Here is a 19,853-nt window from a genome sequence, read left to right as displayed (position 1 = left end):
GAAAGGAACATATTCTCAGGGTTGTTGGTAAACCCTAAATAAATATTAAATAACTATTTGTCTATAAATTCTATCAAAGTTTGGGTCAATTAAATGTAGGCAGTTTTGTTTTTAAATGAATAATTTTCCCAAAGTAATTTTTTGCTATCTCTTTTGCTATTGCTACATTAAATTAAACAAAATACCATAAATTAAATAATGAACAAGCAGCGAGTTCAGGTGTTGGTCTTTAGAGACAGAAATTTCCAATTACTACAAACAGGCAATAAAAATGTCAGCTAAACTAACCTATGGAGTTTTTGTTGGGGTTTGGGGGTTTTTTGTTATTTGTTTGGCTAGATTTTTCAATAAGATTGCTAATAAGGACAATAGCTATCACAAATTACAAATAAATATATTTAAAACAGGTTCAAGTAAATAGTTTAAAAAGTTATAAAAGACTGGAGATGGATATTACAGAAGTTGCTTTTAATTGTAATCAGCCATTTGCAGTCTCTCTTCAAAACAACAACTACTTGGTTATGTATCGAGACTGCTTTATGAACCATCTCTCCAACTGATGAACCCAGATATCTGAAAGCAACTCATGACACAATTACTGCTGTCATATCTTAAATGAAGAGGTCATGCAGCCAGTATCTCCTAACACAAACTGACTTGTCTGCAATTCCATATTTAATGCAAACATGGTGGGAAAAGCTGCCATTTTTGCATAGCTTCCTTTTGGACAGTCCAGATTACAAATCTGGCTACAAAAAGCAGGAATTATTTCCCTTTTCCTTTCTCCTTAAGTTCTCTCCCTTGCTGCAGAAATGTTCCTCTTGAGCAGTGATTAGATTTTAGGATTTCTTAAATGTAGGACTGAATTTTTTAGAACATCGATTACTGAAATTCATTTAATTGCATCAAACTACATTCTGAGTAATTTTAAGACCTGGTAGTAGTTATTTTAGTAACTATTAAAAAAACAGCATATGTCTGGGTTTACCATTGTGCACACTAGTAATAATATACTGAAACATAAAAATGAGAAAAAAATATAGATAAATGCAGTTCATGTTTTCCAGAGTTGAATAAAGAAAAAGGAGACAGACGTGCTTATGTTAAAGTAACACATTATCATGCGAAACAGCTTCCCCCCATTTTATGTATTGGAGATGCTTAAGTCAACACGGAACTGGAAAATTATTCAATTTGTGAAAGAATGGCATGCCTAGAAGCTTACTGATTTTTTTTTTTTAATTGCTTGAAGTTTATATAGTCCTTTCCTAAAGGGAAAAAGAGACCAACCATACTCATACTGTGTTGTAAAGCTGGGAACAGAGTGGCCCAAGCTGAATGTCCCTTGCTGTGACTGGCACACCAAGAAAGTGCACATTAACTAGTCTCTGCTCAGTGGATAACTTCAGCTGCTTGAAAGAAATAAAGAACTATTGATCTTTGTAGCATGCCAAGGAGTTGCTGTTAGAAAATAAGAATAGCCTAAACATGGTGGCTTTGGAAAGCTTTTTCTGAAGTCTTACAAGATGAGTGGATGGAAAGAGCACTTGGACATTTACATTTTGTCTATGGTAGTTTAGTAACTCACTCTTCTCTATAAAATAAACAATATTCACAATATTCTAATCCACTGACCCGTTCTCAGGAAACATTCTCAGGTCTGTTAGACTGACTGACCCAAGCTTTTGAATTGCTTTGACTATTCATCTTTCTTCTGCTGCTGGAAGCAATCGGCCTGAATAGCTGACAACATGCACAGCAACCTATATGCCCACGATAAGAACAACTTTTCTGTTAAGCAACTGAAGCAGTAGTCAGCTGTCTTCAGCTGGAAGGACATCTCACCAGATCCTGTAATGTTTCATCTAACAGATGATGGGAAATCACATAGATTTGGAAAGCAACAGAAATGAATAAAAACTGCTAGTTGTTTTTAATTACTTTTAATATAGACATTATACAGCTACTGTTGAATTCAATAATTCATTACTACACAAATTTAGTTTCTGCATCTAGTAAAGTGAACTTGTGTTCTTGCAAGACAAAGATGCACATAAAATAATTCATTGTATGAATCTTCTGTTTATACAATGTAACATCTTAAGCTAAGAAATATGGTGTGTGGAGACAGCGTTGGTTTGGTGTCCTTCACTGAGCTTGCTAACTACTGGACTCAACTAACCTTTACCAACACGCTTTTGGTAAGCATATTTTGTCTGTAAGGCAACTTTATATTGATATTCAAATTTCTGCAGATTTTAATCTCTAGTCAGATGTTAATGTGACATATAAGGTTGAGTAATTACATCTGGAATATAATTTATATGTAAAATGAACAGATGATGAATGGACAAGCATACACTCTCACATAAACTGTACTGCTTCTCAGTTATAAAGGAATTTTTCTATATAAGAATTTTCAGTATAAAATGGAAACCAGAAATTATTGCTAGAATGGCCAGTAGACAGACCCATCCAGCAAAGACTAAAGAAGAGATCAACATCATACATGCTACTGGTGATTAATCTCTTCCACATCCATAAACAGCACTTATTTTCTCAAAGAAAAGTGTTTAGGAATCATGTAGCAACAGGGCAGGGGAAAAAGTATCACCTACAGTGGCCTATCAGTACAGTCCATAAGAACAATGAACCTGGCCTCAGTTGGGATCAAAACTTGATCCTCACAAAATTAATTCTATTAATTCTATTCTTTAAAATTCATCCCATGGACTATGTCAGTCACCTCACCACATTCAGATTTTCTTGAAGTAAGCTTTCCTTACTGCTGTCTTTCAGATATATAGAATTTCCTATGCAGAGTGTTCTGTCACATTAATGCAATAGTAAAATACAATCTATGTATTCCTTGTTTTACAAGAAACTGATACGGGCAAGCTCCTTTAGAAATTCATAGTGTACCAAAAACTGAACCTGATCCAGCTTTTGCTGAAATCCTGCCATAGAATCATAGAACCACTCAGACCTTCAGATTATTGAGTTCAACTGTTAACCTAGCACTAACAACTCCATCCCTAAGCCATGTCCCACATATGTATGCAACTCGTACATGGGGGATGGTTTTGGTTATAACTTTCAGAACAAGGTTAGCTTTTATCACTAACTTTTAGTTAGAGTCTTCACAACAAGTACATTGTATTTGAGCCCATTTCCATATTCTTCTGAGGGCTGTATCTTTCTGTGGGAAAGACCTGATCCTAGCAGACCAAAAATTGTGATTTTCACCAATGAATTAATTACATTTGCATTAAATATGGACTGTAAGAACGAATAAAACAGTCACTTTTAATTAGGGAAGTGACTGAAATTTGTTTCATAATGTTCTGGGTAACAACTGTCCACAAAGATTAAATAATTCAAGTAAAATTTGCATTCAGAATTGAAGTACAGGTTCATTGTAGCCCAATACATAATTTTTAATTGGAATTGAAGACATTATTTCGTTTGGAGACGAAAGATAGTAGTATTTGACACACTGAAAGTGTCAGCATGAAGGCAATGCCAAATGCACATGGTAGTATTAGTAATATGCTGCTGACACTTTATTTTTATGCTAATAGACACCCCTGTTTATCCAAGCTGTTTAAAAATCATCTATGCCTTTAGTGCTTCACTACACACTCCTATGCTATTATTGTACTTCCTAGTCTATTTAAACCAATTGAACATCAAAAAGAGCGTAATTGTTAAAGGCACCTGGTGTACTTGATGTCGCTAAGGCTCATTTTAAATATGTCATGGCTATTTTCAATACTTTATTCTTTTCATGAAAAACAAACACTTTGGTTTATTTAAATGAACACGAGTGTTTAATGGGAACACATTTCAATATTCTGTGTTCTTCCTCTCTGGTCCAGGTAAGGAAGACTTCATATATTATTTCTCACTATGCTTGAGGGTCTGTCCAAACAAATAGTTGATAGATTAACAAATACAATTAGCAAATACTTTACTCTTATGAACAGACTACAAGTTACACTATTGATACATGTAACAAGCTAATATAGACGATGTCTCAGTGACTATAATACAGTTCTAATCAGTCAAGAAACACCACTGGAAATGCAGTATGTGAGTATTCATTCACAGCATTTTTCTGTAAGAAAACTGTAGTTCATCTTTTGAATGACACCGTTCACCTGGAGTTGAGAACACAAAGCTGTCCTTGCTTACTGAGCAGGCAGCCTCCACAGCACCACTCTGACAAGCTTCTGGGCACTGGGACATTTGTTGTATCTTTTCTTACCCATTGTTTATTACATTATCTAACTAGTAGGATTACAGATATTAAAAGCCTTCCAGACATACACTCTTCAACCAGAAGTTGTGGGTTGACAAGAGTCTGCACATCATAGTTTTCATTGTTTTTTTCCCTTCGCCTTACTTGACAAAAAATAATAGAAGATAAAAAAAGAAGAAAAAAGTAATTCTATTTGTTGCAGTAATATCCATGAATTCTATGGTCCCATTGTCCTGTGATGAAACCTAACATTGTCTCTTATGGTTTCTTCCCATCTTTCTTGTTTAAGTAATATAAAGTACAGTGGTTCAAGATTATTAATAATGACAACTGTAGTTTCTCTTACTTTTTCTGCACTCTTCAGAATGAAGATTTAGGAATTAGGGAATTTAGGAAATGCTTTTTTTTGAGGTGGGGAGAGACAACATTTGATGAGCGTAGCAGAAGGCACCTATTTATGTGTCTTGTATTGTTTGCAGCAATTTCAATTGAAAGCTGAAAATCAAGAGGTGATCATTAGTCACAGAGATTTTACAGATAGTTTTCTCTGAATTCAACTATTTATTGCAACTTTGTGATACTTAAAGAATATCTTAGGACAAGGAAAAGATATTGGCTGCATTTAACTGCTCCCTTTGGGCAAAATGTCCTTCTCTTGAAACTAAAATGCACTGGGTTCAATCTAAGGAGAAGAGGTCAGGCTAAGCTAGGAGTGAGAAAAGGAAAGGACTGACTTCTGTTTTACCTGGCTGGTTCTTTATAGTAAACTGTCATTATTTCATGGGCATCAAGTTTTGTGAGGGACTTTAGGTCAAGTCTCTTACTAGTATTCTCTACAAATTCTCTGCTCTACTCTCCCAGTAGTCTCTATAAATTCTCCCCAAAGCTGTTAGGGTGTAAGTACATTCTGTGCTAGTACTGGTCCAATGGTAATTTGCTTTGATTTATCCACTGTAATTCAAGCATCTTATCCCCTAAGCCTTCAGGGTTAGGCAGCATGTGGAAATTCCTCAACAAGAAGAACAAGTCAAAAAAATCAAGGTTCTTCATATTTCTAGATTAAAAAAATATATATTTTTTAAAGACATACAGCAAAAAAACCCCAAACCAAGAACTAGACTGGTACTTTGTGGAATTGAAGTCTGCAGAATTATTTATTATTTGGTTTTCCATACCTGAAAACGAAGTTTGATTGAAATTAAGCGTATAATGGACAAAAAAGCAAGATAGGAGACAGTTTCCTTCTTTTGTATCTATATACACAAACTCACAGCCCTTGACTGCTGGAACTGAGTAGGGAAACTATCTTTCACCCTGCCTGAGCTCAAGAATTCTTGGTATTTCTAAGCATATTCTCAGTCCCCAGTTTGAAAATGGGATCAGCTCAAATACTGTTTTTTGCAAATTGCTTCATAATCTTCTGTATTTTAATCTACTCCACATGTAAATATTCTACCCCACGTTTTGCTGTTACAAGCCTCAGACACTGACCTTGGCCTCTACACAGTCACTGATACTGTGGATTGGACAATTAGATGTCAAAAGTTTGGGGCTGTTTCTTGGAACTCTGCACATAGCTTCAGCTTCCACTGTTCAAGAATAGCTAATTCCTGTTAGGGGCACTTACAGAGAAAGGCTGCTAGACTAATCATATTAATTCCATTTTTCAATCTAATGAGAAAAAAGGTCAAAAGTTTTAAGTTTTCTCTCCCAAAATACCTAAAACCAAGGAAACAGAAGACATGTTCACGCTTCAAGTATTTTTTTTTTTCTCAGAACAGCTCTTACATTCAAGTATCATTACATCATGATATCACGTATTTCATTAGTTTAGTAAATCTGGTGAATGATTGGTCTTCTATGGCAGCTTGGGTTAATTCAGCACTTGGGTGAATCAAAGTCATCAAGCTGTGTTTGACAGCTGATTGATCATTTCTTAGAACCTGAAGCACCATTTTAAAAAGGCTTGATAAAATCAGAGTTCATACGGAGAAAACCTATAGGCAGGGCTCTTAAAGGACATTAATTATTTTTTCAGAGTAGCAAAAATAGAATCAGCTACCGTCAGAATTGTCCCTGCAACCTTATGTAAGCAGAAACAGAAAAAATGCTGCTGAGTACTAAATTATTACTTGTTAGTGCAGAGTCAATTTCTAACTTTAAAGTTTAACATAGCTGAGTAACTTCTTGGTTTTCAGTGTGTGCCGAATTTTTCTCTCCCCAGAGATCTGCCTTTTGACCAAGGGCCGTCGAACTGCCAGTGTACGAGCAGACACGTACTGTCGCCTGTACTCCCTCTCAGTGGACAACTTCAACGAGGTCCTGGAAGAGTACCCCATGATGAGAAGGGCCTTCGAAACGGTGGCAATTGACAGACTCGACAGGATAGGTATTTATTTCATTTTTCTGCATATGATTAATTCTTAAAATCCTTCCGCATTTTCTTTCCCTTGAGCTACATGATAAAACACCCCGCTTTAAAAGTTTTTTTCTGTTATGCTGCAGTAAATGTTTTCTTGATCTATAAATAACACATGTGTGCAGACAAGAATTTTGCAATCTCACTTTTAAATAATAAAAAACACTGAGTTTTGGAAAGCTCTTGTACTCCTCTGAGGATTATCTTTCATACTTTAATTATAATTAGTATTATTTATTAATCCTACAGATTTCTTTTGCTGCCTTCAGCACTTGATAGGATTTATGCTGTGTCACAAGCAGTAGATGACATTTTCCTAAATAAATTGCTTACAGATGACATCCATAATGCTGAGAAAAGCTGAAGCCTTTCAGCACTCACAAACCCGTTGTTTGTTGAAGTGAATTAATCCTTTGCAGTAGGGCTCTCATTTCCCTCACAACATGGTGCTAGCCTTGATGGCTGCACACTGGCACTGCACAGATTTGCCTGCAATCAGAAAAGCAGTCCAGTAATATGCAAGTGAGAGACAGAAGGGTATGGCAGATTATCAAAATAAGAGGTGTAAATTTGCTCTTCCAGTATTTGGGACCTCACAACAAGACATACTAGGCAAAGCATGAAGTCTTCAGTCAGGAGAATTGCACCCTGATCCATCACTACTGACACTGATTTTAAAAAACAGCTGTAAAAAACCAAACCAAACCAAACCAAAAAAACCAACCAACCAACCAAAAAAAACCTAAAAATCACACACACAAAAAAAATCACTTATCCTGTTTGGTGGTGTTTCCTCAACTTCACAAGAAAATTCCAGTCTGAGGATTTCTCCACTTCAACTCAATGCATTAAACTCCTACAATGCATTAAACTCCTCTCACAAGACTCTCTAGAAATGCAGTCCAACTCTAAGTAATATGTGCTTAAAAAATATTAGCAGTAAAGTTCCAGCCTGTTCTTGGAGCAGCAATCCCATCAAAGGTGCAATGTTTTATTGGAAAAAAAAAAGAACGGTTGAGTGCCATTGTGTTCCCGAGCATCTGATGACTCAGACAGAATAGTGTCTACATCTTACAGACACTGAGCCATCAAGCAGACATCAGGTCACAATGTACAGCACTCTTCACTGTGCAAGCAGGTGTCACATTATCCATGAGTTCGTACTAGTTCACAAACACTGCTTACCTAATGTCTAATAACTAGTTCCCAGAAATGTGCTAGATGGCAGGTGTACTTTTAAAACATGTAACTGTTTAGTGGAAATTCAGAAAGTATTGCAACTGAGAGAGAAAGATGATACAGACAGATGTAGATATATAGATAGATACAGATATTATAGATAGATGTAGGTATATAGATAGATATAGAGATAGAGATATAGATGATATAGATATAGAGATAGATATAGATGATAGATAGATAGATAGATAGATAGATAGATAGATAGATAGATAGAGATAGATATGATATAGCACAACTTTTTCTGACAGTTGTACAGGAAATCACGGTTCTTACACGTAAGTGTAGTAATAGCAGTGAACTGCAAGTGAAGAGGCAGGGAAGGGCCAGGTGCCGGAGCGCGGCGGTGCTGCTGAGGCCCGCGGTGCGGACAGAGCCGTGGGGAGCCGCGGCAGGGCCGGCGGGGCACGGCCCCTCTGCCCCGGGCTGGCGGCCAGGCCGTGCCCGCTCAGCCACCCGGGGCCTGCTGACGCTTTCCCAACACACAGACAGTCCTCAGCCGTAGGCGCTGAAGCACAGAGCCCCTGCGCCTCGCCCTCACTAACTCTTCTGCCTCTCTCTGAAGGGAAGAAGAACTCAATCCTGCTGCAGAAATTCCAGAAGGACCTCAACACGGGCGTTTTCAACAACCAGGAGAATGAGATCCTGAAGCAGATCGTGAAGCACGACAGGGAGATGGTGCAGACCATCGCCCCGGTGAGCCTGCAGCAGATGCCAGCCCTCAACTCCAGCACCTCGGCCTCGTCGCGCGGCAGGACGCAGTCCCCGCCCGTGTACAGCACCAGCAGCCTCTCGCACACCAACCTGCACTCGCCCTCGCCCAGCACGCAGCCGCCCCAGCAGGCCGTCATCCTGTCGCCCTGCTCCTACACCACGGCCGTCTGCAGCCCGCCGGTACAGAGCCCGCTGGCCGGCCGAACTTTCCAGTACGCTTCGCCGACAGCCTCGCAGCTCTCCCTCATGCAGCAGCAGCAGCAGCAGCAGCCGCAGGCAGCGCAGCAGCCGCCGGGAGCCGCGCAGAAGAACGAGGTGCACAAGAGCACCCAGGCGCTCCACAACACCAACCTGACGCGGGAGGTGCGGCCGCTCTCGGCCTCGCAGCCCTCTCTGCCCCACGAGATCTCCACGCTGATCGCCAGGCCTCACCCCACGGTGGGCGAGTCCCTGGCCTCCCTCCCACAGCCCGCCCCGGGCCCCGGCGTGCCCCCGGCCGGGCGGGCCGGCGTGCCGCAGCGGGTGTCGCTGTTCCGGCAGATGTCCTCGGGAGCCATCCCGCCGAACCGCGCGGCCGCGCCGCCCGCCGCCCCGCTGCAAAGGGATTCTTCCACAGTCTTAAGCACAGAGCCCGAGGGAGACAAACCGCGGTTCGCCTCAAACTTATGATCCCTGGTGACTGTGAGCAACAGACTTGCAACAAACCGAGCACCATCCCCCGAACTGTTTTAGCCTGTTTCCTAATGTGCCCCAGCAGTCTACTATGAGAAAAATAATTTAGACAGCTTTGCCCTATGTAACGAATGTAAAAGTTTTATATATATATATATATCTAAGTATATATATATAAAAGCAATTAATGAAACTTGTTTGAGTTCATGTCTTCCTTTTTCACAACCATTACAGAAGATTAAATTTAGCGCTAATATTACTTATTTTTAATGTGTTGACTTTAAAATCAGCCTAACAGATTTCTCTGTTTATGAGATTGGCTGTTTTCATGGGGAAATTGTCAACACAACAACAAACTTCAAACAAGTATATTAAAAAAAAAAAAAAAGCATCAATTTAACTAACACATAGCACTGATTGAGTGATGTTCTGAAACCTTTGTTACTTCGTTTATGGCGTGTACGTTGTTAATTTCTCATGAAGGATTCAGTTGTAATTTCACATTGCATTTCATACGTTAGCACCATCCATTGGAATTTAGATTGGAAAAGAATTATATTGCAAACACCTGCAGTGTAAAGGGAGGCACTAGCACTCCTCCGGATAGGTTGTAAACTCATGGCACGTCAGCCCTTCTGTTGTCTAAGAGAATTGGGTGGACTTTGATCTTCACACTGCTAAAGACTTTTCAAAGACTAAATATTGCCATTGTAAATAACTTTTTAGACCCAAGCAAAAATAGCTGCTGTGTGGTGTACCATTGCAAGGTCTTTGTTTAGGAATTTAGGTTCCGCTTTTCACTTCAAAATTTACGGTTTTAAAATTTGTTAAAGCTAAGTGCAACACAACTGTTAAATTGTAATGCAATGGCTTAAAACCTACAGTGTTACTTTTACATGCAATGTTTTATGCAAAATTGTACGCTTGATCCTGCAAACCGCTTGTACTTCACCAATACCATCACTTTTCTTCTTGCCCTCAATAGCATCTGAGAATATTCCATGCATGCTTTGGAAAAAAAAAAAGACAATAAAAATAGGTTTGGTCAGTAGGAAAAGGCTTTACGGTATCTTAGAAAATAATAACCATTCATTAATTGTGTCTACCTTAAAATTCCTATAATGCTGACTTTGAATCTCTGGTTTAAGTCTAGAAGTGAGGTTTTTCATTTAAAGGATTATTTGTAAACCACAGCTTGATTTAGACTTTCAGGTGCTTTCTGTGTCTTCACTGTAGTTTTGTAGTTGACTGTGGTGTTAATTTACAAAAATAAATATAATATAGCATCAAGTCTGTCTGGAAATGCACGATTTGCTCTGTGTATATTGTAATTAAATGGTTAGTATATCCTAAGGCATGTAGTGTCAAACATAGCCCATAGGTATGAAGTTTATTATTTTTTATGTCTTCAAAACAGAAAGGAAATGGTGACAGAAAGCAGGGTTAAAGCATACTGTTTTGTGAACATTTTGTTTTGTTTGCTCAAACCTTCACATTATCTTATCCACAAAAAAAAAAAAAAAAAAGAAAAAAAAATCATAATCTTTTGTGCCTGATTTGTCACATTAAATAGAGATTGAAACTAAATGTGTCATAATTTAACTCACTGAAAAATCAGCATTATGGATATGATACAAGCATATATTCTGTTCCTTAAAACCCAGCTGACTCTGTTAAGGAAGTGGATGCAAAGGAGTTCTTCTCTTCCCATCAATGCTGAGTTTAATGATGCATGGAAAAATTAAATACCATCACAAACTATGTAATGCAGTGAATCCAGATGTACTTGAGAGCCAAGTAAATATTCTAAAGCTAACAGAGCTTGAACCCATGCTGCCTGTTATACCTTTTACTAAAGTGGTACATCAAATAAAATTTTTAAAAATCTTTCATTTTTTTTTGCTGACTCACATTCACCAGTAAAGATCGATGTAATTAACCCACTAACATGCTGCTGCCATTAATTTAAGTGACCTGGAGTGGAAATGGGGAAATGATTGTTTAAAAAAGTGTCTCAAACATTATGGATACGCTGCAAGACCATTTATTTATGAGTACAATACCCCTTATATTATTTTAATGCTAACAAATTCTGTCAGTTAATTAAGATCAAATACTGATCTTGAAAACTGTTTAAGGTTTACATTTAATAGGAGAAATGGGGTTAGTAGCAAAATATTTTTATATATATTTTTATTTTATTTTAAGCACTATGAAGAAATATTAATTCACATGGTCTTTCAGTGAAACCATAAATAATTTTTAATGACTTTGTAATAGAGTGGACAATATCTAGGATTTGTATGTTAATTAAAAAAAATGGTACAGGGTATAAAATTATATACGTATATATATATATGTATGTATGAATGTATATATACTTAGATTAAGAAACAAATGACTCACATTCCTGTAATATAAAGGTCCATTGCTAGTTTCAGAAGTGACCTATTTTCTCTGTACATAAGTAGGCCCATACGTATGAAATCTCACATCTGTACAAGATGAAATGTATTAATGAAAAAGGTTGGATCTTACTGCTGCTGGGAAGACTTTAGATCTGGTTCTTACAATAATTGTATGATCAGGGATGAGTTAGATTTTTTTTGTCTTTGCTCAAAGCCATAAATAAACAAATATAAAAGATTATTAATAAATTGAAGAAAATATATAAAAAAATAAAACCATGATTTTTTTTTCCTTCCAATATCTGTGTAACTGAGCCAAGTTCTGCTTTACCATAAAAGAAGAACTGTTTGTTTATCTCTTTTCTTTATTCTGAGCCTGGAAGTGAAATGCACTAAGTATGGGGAGGTGGAGAAAAGGCTGCCTGTGTAATTCTGTGCATTCCTGAAATAAGAAGGCTTAGAAATTCAAGGATACTACCTGATTTACACAAGCAGTTCCTAAGATGTGTTTCCTCTGCAGATTAGAGAAATTAATTTCCCCAAAAAATTCTCATGTAAGCTATTATCATTTATCAGAAATATATGACTACAAATATTCAAAAATTAAGCTTGTTTTTTTATGTATTAAATATCCTGGGGGAGATTTGCAAGTAGTTGTTAGTGTAACTTAAGGAAAGTGTATTCTATCATATTTTCACTTTATCTTACTGTGTGTGCCAATCCCAGGTGATGTACCTCTGAACTTGTGTATAGAGCTGAGATTTCAAGGCACCATTGACATGGAAGTAATGTTCATTAACCGCATTTTCAGTCATTGTAAATTAAAAAGCACAGTCCGTTCAAATCAATAGCACATTGTGTGGTTTACATTACCTTCAGTAGGATCAATAGAATCCTAAACAGATTTTAAGCAAGCATGAGTAGTTGTATTTTAAATTTGCACTGTAAAGTGTATTGTGAATTCATTTCACTAGTGTTTCTTCTTTTTTTTAACTTAGCATTGCTAAATTATAGCTCTATTCCAATGGTAGGCAATGAAATGATTTTCAAAAATACCAGCATTGAACCAGAAGAATTTTTTTAAGCAGCAAAATCTGGTTCTCCTGTCTGCATTTGACCACTTCACAGATTATACATTGCTGTCTGGTCCAGTCTTATTGCTTCATACATGTTTGTGTCCAGAACCAAACAAGACAAAGGGTTGTTTTTAAGGCATATTTCACATCACTACATGAGATATTGATGTGTATTTACACACTAATTTATATATTTTTAGGATCTCTCAATTTCTAATATCTTTATCTACCTCGGCCTACTTCCTACCTTAACTTAGACTGTAACCAAAATAACTTTATTCTGAGTAGCATGCTTTCATGCTTTGATGCATGTCATTAAGAGTTAAGCTTAATATTTCTATCTTCAAAATTTGAGTTCTTACATTGAGTATTTCTAGACATGTACATTCTTTTCTACTGTAAAAGTGACATTGTTCAGCAAAGAAAAAATAACTTACTTTAAAAAGAAGCTCCTAAACTTTTAAATTGATCTGAAATTCAACTGCTCTGGGAATACTCAGTGACAGTAATTTCTGCTGCTCAAAAGCCCTCTGTTCACAGAAAAAATTGCTACAATATAGGAACAAAAAGTGTTTCTTTACAAATCATAGGTCTGAGCTACAAGCACTATTTGAGCACCCTATTATAACTGGGTGTGCAAATTTATTTCTTTAGTGATTTGGCCTTTCCTCTCCTTCTTTTTTTTTTTTTTTAATCAGGGAGCTTCAAGAGCATTAATATTGCCCTAGACTATGTCCTAAGAGAAATACACACTGTGAATTTTGAATGTATAGATTTTTTTTCCCAACAATCAGTAGCCAGTACTTTCATACTTAGCACTGTGAATCATCTTCTTGCTCATCTTAACATCACAAAATCTGCGATGTTCTGTGGGTGGTACATTAAATATGACCACTTCATGCTTAAACACCTTTTCTTCAGGAAGCCAAATATGTGCAGTCTGTTTTGTCACTTCAGCATAGAGTTTTTAAGTATAGATCTGGTTTTGAAAAAAGCTCATGTGTATCAGCCGACAGTAACTGCAGATCTCAGTTTTCATGTGGGCAGTTAGGCATTTTGGTTCCTAGACCAGGCTCTTCTTGAATTGGACATTTTATTTCTCTTCAAAGTCAACATTAATAATGGGTTTGCTGTGTTTGTTACACCAAATGTGCAGTCTGTATTTTTGAGGACAGGCTTGCAGTATTTTATAGCATTTAATTTTTTCTAAGTGCTGGAAGATTTACATCCAATTATATTCATTCCTTTAGTTCAACCAAGAGGCAATGTGAGCAGTAACTCTTGCCAGGTCATTGTCCACTTCAACAGGAAATCTAGGTAAAGGAAGAAGATGGACAGCAGTAAAAGATGTGATCTTAAGAAAAAACCCAGAAATATTGCTAAATATGAACCAGACTGATCAATTCACATCTGAACCTTCTGTAATAAAGTAGATTATACTGCAATTGCAGACTTTACTTTTTTAAAATCTACTAGTCAATACCCATTTTGTCTGTAATTTGTCTTCATCCTCTGCTATATCATCTTGGCAACAGAAATATGTACCAATATTTGTAGACAGTGCATCTGAATTGTATTTCAGTTTACATGATACCTGCATGTTAAATATCAAAAATGATTAAGAGATTTGGGGTTTAAAAAAGAAAAAAACAAACAAAAAAAGTCAAAGAACAACCAGACGTGATAAAGGAAATGCATGTGTGCATTTTACCAACTGGTATTATGTTAATGTTTTCCATCAGGAAGGACTCAAATATATTCACTGATTCCCTTGGACCTTTGATATTATATCACAGATAATGGTACTCTTGGCAGCAATGGTGAATGCCATGGAAAGATTCTAGAGAATGGGTTTGACACCTCCTTTGTTTTCTCCAGTAGCAAGAAGTTGTTCGTCAGATCCACCAGAAAAAGAAGAATACAGATGGTGTAGTTCAAGGCTGTTGCTTTTGCTCTTGTCTTTTTTTGGAAGACAAAAAGATGTGGACACAATTCAGAGCTACTAGTGGAAACCTGGACTGAATTAATGCACATAGAGAAATCATAGAGCATATGCTAATCTTAGCACATAACATCAGAAAACGAGCTTTTAGTCCATGAAAAAAAAATTGTTCACCACTGCATAAGTGAATTAAGGTGGTGTGTGTCCCTGAACACTGTATAATCTGTCTGTGGGTTAGATCAAAGATAACCTCTGAGCCAGAAAGCGAGAAACTACGTCTTTAGGCTTTTAATCTCCCATTTTATTTGTACACATTTAAATGTCCCAGAATAACAAATCCAAACAACAACAATAAAGAAGGACATTACAAATCCCTAAGGTTTTGATCCTCTATAAATAAGCTTTCCAACTGGGTTTCTGTTTTCTGTGAGGGCTGCATTAATCATAATGAAAGTTCTCACATATGTCATCTTCTAGATCTGAAGTTTGAGAAGATGAATACTGTGTATCTGTTGTTTTCTTGCTCAGGTCTGTGGCAGTGAAATGTTCTGTGAGAGGAGTCATGATTTTAACTGGTCTTCTGTCATTGTTTTAACAGCTTGCTAAGAAAAGGAAAGTTGGCATTGTTAATAAGTGGCAAAAACTGACATATCTGGGGTAAACTTCCATAGTGTAGGCAGTGTTATTACAGCAGACAACACTGAGCAGAGAGTACCATATGTCATGGTCCAGGTTACACTGGCTATTTCAAGTCCATGATTTTTAATGTTTATTGCTGCACTCTGCATGGGTCACTTTTTCCTCTCTTATCCCATCCCTAATACTCCTGTGCAAGACAGACATGCCAATATCTGAAACATACACAAATAGTTCTGTCTTCTAGAACACTTTTTTCATCATTTCAGCTGTGATCGGTGAAAAAATTCATTACATCAAGTGGAATGATTGTTCTCTAGGGTTTGTTTTTTTTCCCTTTCTTTCTCATGTGTTTGGAGAAGGTTCTCAGTAGTAATGTGAAATACAGATGTTGTTGCCCAAGCACAATGAAAAGAGCAAAAGTGACAATAACAATGAGTAGATGAAAGGCAAAGAGAATTGCCAGAGGCAGGAAAAAATTATTTCCTTGAAATAAGGCATTTGTGTTGAGATTCCCTAAAGGACCTGAAAGGGATAGGGGAGGAAAGATGACAACATGTCATGTCCTATTTAAGGCTGCCGAGCAGCTCTGTCATGAGGGTAGCAATAAAAGCAGGAGGAGCAGGAGAAATCAATCTCTTATTTCTGCCACAAATGCTAGGCCTCTTTTAGGTAATTCATTTTGTTTATTTTGAGTTCTGAAAGTTGATAGACCCACTTTGCTGATTGCTTCTGTTGATGTCAGAGATGGGCCTGCTAGAAGAAGGATGTAAGAGAGCTGGTCAGGAGCATCATGAAACTAGTGGGTATTCTGGGCATTTTATGTCACTGTTATCATGAATCCTTGTAGCACCTTTTCTACATAGAAAAATACTGTAGTATTTTTTTTTTCTTGTTACAATAGCATTGCCCTCTGTGTTTAACAATTACTTTTATAACTATTGGAAAATGTGCACAAGATTTGTCAACATTGCTAATTAAACTTCAGCATAGGCTGAAACAAGTTTAATGTGAATCAGTCCAAATAACGGGGATGAAAACACCCCAAAAGTACTACTGATCAGGGCTTGGTGGAGGCTGCAACACAGCATAAGTAGCATGTTTCCAAAGATTTCCAATGAAGTTTTTTCCAAAGATTTCTTCTAACTTAGCTCCTACACATCCCCCTTTTTTTTCCCCCTAATTTTTTGTTTCTTTTGTTTCTTTTTTTTTCTTTTTTCTTCTTTTATCTTTTTTCTTTTTTTTTTCTTTATTCTTTCTTCTTTTTTCCTTTTTGTTGCACATCCTGTAAGCCATTTGTTGGTTTCTGGGAGTGAAGCCAGAACAAAACTGGTGAAAGTTGACAAATCATGACAGTATCTCAGAACACTGTGATAAAACTATCAGCCAGAGACTATAATCAGGAAAGGCTACTTGTTTGCTTCGTAGTATGTCCTGCGAATATTAAAGATCCATTATTCTGAAGTCCATCAAGAATAAAATGACTAGAATATGATGGAATTCTATCTATTTATACTTAAGTTTTGACATTATAATTAGGGAAAAGCAAGCTGATCACAGACAATAACATCAAATCTAGGAGAAGTAAATATATGCTCAGTGACTGCACATAGCATCCTACAACAAATGAGTTTTGGGAGGAAAAGTGATGCCACTGATTTAATCATTAACATCTAAGAACACTCATACCAACTGCATTTTGTGATGGAATATCTTATCTCAATAGATCTCATGTAAGTTAGTTCAAATTTTATTGTTACTATCACCCTGAATATGTGCCCTTACTGCAAAATTATGGAAAGCTATTCAGTAATACATAAATAAATCAAATCATACTGAATAGAACGAAACTTAAACAGTTATCTACATATATCTAAATCTCGTGTATGGGCTTTTATGCAGATAGCAGTACAACCCAACCTTCTATGCCTTGAATGCAAAGACTGCACCTTGTATATCAAGTTGTTTACTGCCATCTGTAGTCTCCAGCTATTGCTAAGCGCATTCAATATCATCAGTGGCTGATGGCATGTTTTTTCAGAAGCAGAAAAATCTTGTACTCAAAACTTTTAAAATTCCTTTTAAACTTTTGGTGCAGGGAAATTTAGCTGAAAGTATTTTCTAATCTTAAACTGTTAACCGGTTATAAAAGTATTAAATATAATATTTGAGACATTTAATTTTAGACTTTTTTTTCAGCAAATAGAACCCTCATTTAAATCGTATATTAGATTTATACTGTATACTAAGATTAAGGTTATGTCACTAGGGATAAGTTTTGATTATTACCTTAATTTCTTATATTTTATGTTGACATTAGAGAACAGTGTTGGAGTACAAGAAGGAAACCCTAATGCGATAGAACTGAACAGAGGAATTTCTTTAAGGGCTGGAGTAAAGGAATCTCCCACTGTACAAAGCAGTGAACAAATTCTTCAACTCCGTTCCCCAAGTCTCATGGCAGTAGCAGCCTTCAGCTTCAGTGCATCTCCTCTGCTCAGGGGTGTTCATTTAGTAGTTCATTCACTAGTCTTTCTTTCTAGTCTTCACTAGTCCAGCTTGAACTTTTACTCTTTTTTTGGGGGGGGTGGGGAGGTGAACGCAGACCACTTACCACCATTGCCTGCATTTAAGGCAGTTCAAGTGATGTGTACAGCAATCACAGTCCAACTGACAAGTCAGTGACTAGCAGCATCCCTCTGGGATCACTGTTCAGGCCAATATAGTGTAATGCCTTTATAACTGACTGTAGGGAAAAGTGCACTTTGTGCAAATTTGCCAGCACCTCTCAGGGGACAGAGCCAGCAAGCAATTAATATGGCAGAGGGCAAGGGCATTCAATGGGTTCTCAAATGGGTTGACATCTCATAAAAGTCAACAAAGCAAGTGCAAAGTCTTGCAACTGGTATGGAATAATGCTATTCCACATTACTGTCTGAGGGATGTTTGTGTAGAAAGCAATTTTGCAGAAGAGCTGGGGACATGACGGGTCCTGTGGATGACAAGAAGAGCCAAGGTTGTGCTCTGGCAGCAAAGGCAGCACTTGACATGCTGGGCTGTATTAGGAAGGCAGGAGCCAGCAGGCTGAGGAAGTGACCTTCTCCCTCAATGCAGCACCTGTGGGACTAAACCAGGAGTATTGTGTCCAGTTTGGGGCTCCCCAATGCAGGAAAACCATTGAACAATGGAACAAGTCCAGCAAAGGATATGAAAGACACCCAGGGTGATGGATGAGGAGAGGTTAAACATGCTGAGCTTGTCTGGCCTAAAGATGAAGTGAGTGGGGCTTGGGTAGCCCTTATTCCTGTCTGTGAATACCTGATCAGAGTATATGGATGTGCTGGACCCAGATTCTTCTTCTTGATGCAAGCAGTAGGTTGAAAGGTGATGGACATAAATTAGAACAGATGAAATTCCAAATAGATGTAAAGGACAATTTTTTTTTACTAATAGGGCACACAATTACTGGAAAACAAGCTGAGTGAGGCTGTTGCATCACCATCCTTGAGGATGTACAAGACTAAGCTGAGCACTGCCCCAAGGAATCTGATCTAACGACACCTGTCTTGAACAGGGTGTTGTACTGGATAGACTTCAGAGATCACTTCCAATGTAAATTTTTCCATGGTTCTATGATTATAATGTTACCATCTGTGCCCAGAATTCCTACCCTCTCAACACCAGCCAGTTTGTCTGAACAAGCTTGCATCCTTGTGTCACAAAGTCAAAGCCACTGATGCTTTGTTGTTTATATGGAAATCATTTCTGTCTTGGACATTGTAGACCAGCTCTTGTACAAGGTGCTTTAGGAGAAGTGAAATTCTCTGGAATGACTCCTCAAGTAATAATTGAGAGAGAGAGAGAAGAACACAAAGGAGTGGGGGAAGTATAGTGAAATGTCCCAGGTAACACAGTGTTCTTCCTGCTGGAAAATTCTTAAGTAAAACTGCCAATTTTTTCCTCAGCCAATGTTATTTCTGCATGCACTCAAGCCTCTTCTGTTCACTCAGCTGACAAGTGTTTTTACTATCTCTCACACTTAACACTATGGTGCTAGCAGGATGGACTGCATTCCCTTCTGTCTCCTGCTATAAACCAGAACAAAATCTGTCAGCAAACTTGTTGTTATACAGCCAAACTCAGTCTTCATTTGTGGCAGAGGTGCAACAGGTAATACTAAACCTGATAGAAGCACCTTTCTTATGCTTCTGTGTGAATTTTAGCCCAGCATTCTCATTTATAATACAGAAACCAAAGCATATTTGTTTTGTATGTATTATCTCTAGACACAAGCTGAACATAGCCTGCCATGTTTGCTCTGTATGGAAAAAAATTAAATATTCTATTCAACTACAAATCAAACTGATTTTGTGTGTGTGCAGTGATTTTTATGGATCAATAATACTGGAAAAAAGTCATGCCTGTAAAAGCTGATATGTGGGGAGACATGTGTTCATGTTTATGTGCTTCTTCCAGAGACGTTTGG

At 37.4% G+C, this 19,853-nt stretch overlaps 1 protein-coding gene across 1 annotated transcript in view; it reads left to right on the top strand.

Moving 5' to 3' along the window:
• The window catches only part of HCN1 (hyperpolarization activated cyclic nucleotide gated potassium channel 1), a 192,069-nt gene extending 180,872 nt beyond the window's left edge, over positions 1-11,197 (top strand). Inside the window, exons 7-8 of the mRNA XM_033086073.1 lie at positions 6,486-6,650; positions 8,485-11,197. Of these exons, the coding sequence (XP_032941964.1) occupies positions 6,486-6,650; positions 8,485-9,302 (983 nt within the window). The 3' untranslated portion in view covers positions 9,303-11,197. The remainder of the gene's footprint in view (positions 1-6,485; positions 6,651-8,484) is intronic.
• The last annotated feature ends 8,656 nt before the right edge of the window (positions 11,198-19,853 follow it).

This window comes from Catharus ustulatus, chromosome Z, assembly GCF_009819885.2.
Source record: "Catharus ustulatus isolate bCatUst1 chromosome Z, bCatUst1.pri.v2, whole genome shotgun sequence".
Taxonomy (NCBI): domain Eukaryota; kingdom Metazoa; phylum Chordata; class Aves; order Passeriformes; family Turdidae; genus Catharus; species Catharus ustulatus.
Note: the sequence above shows the minus strand (reverse complement) of the source record. Positions and strands in the feature narration are given on the sequence as shown.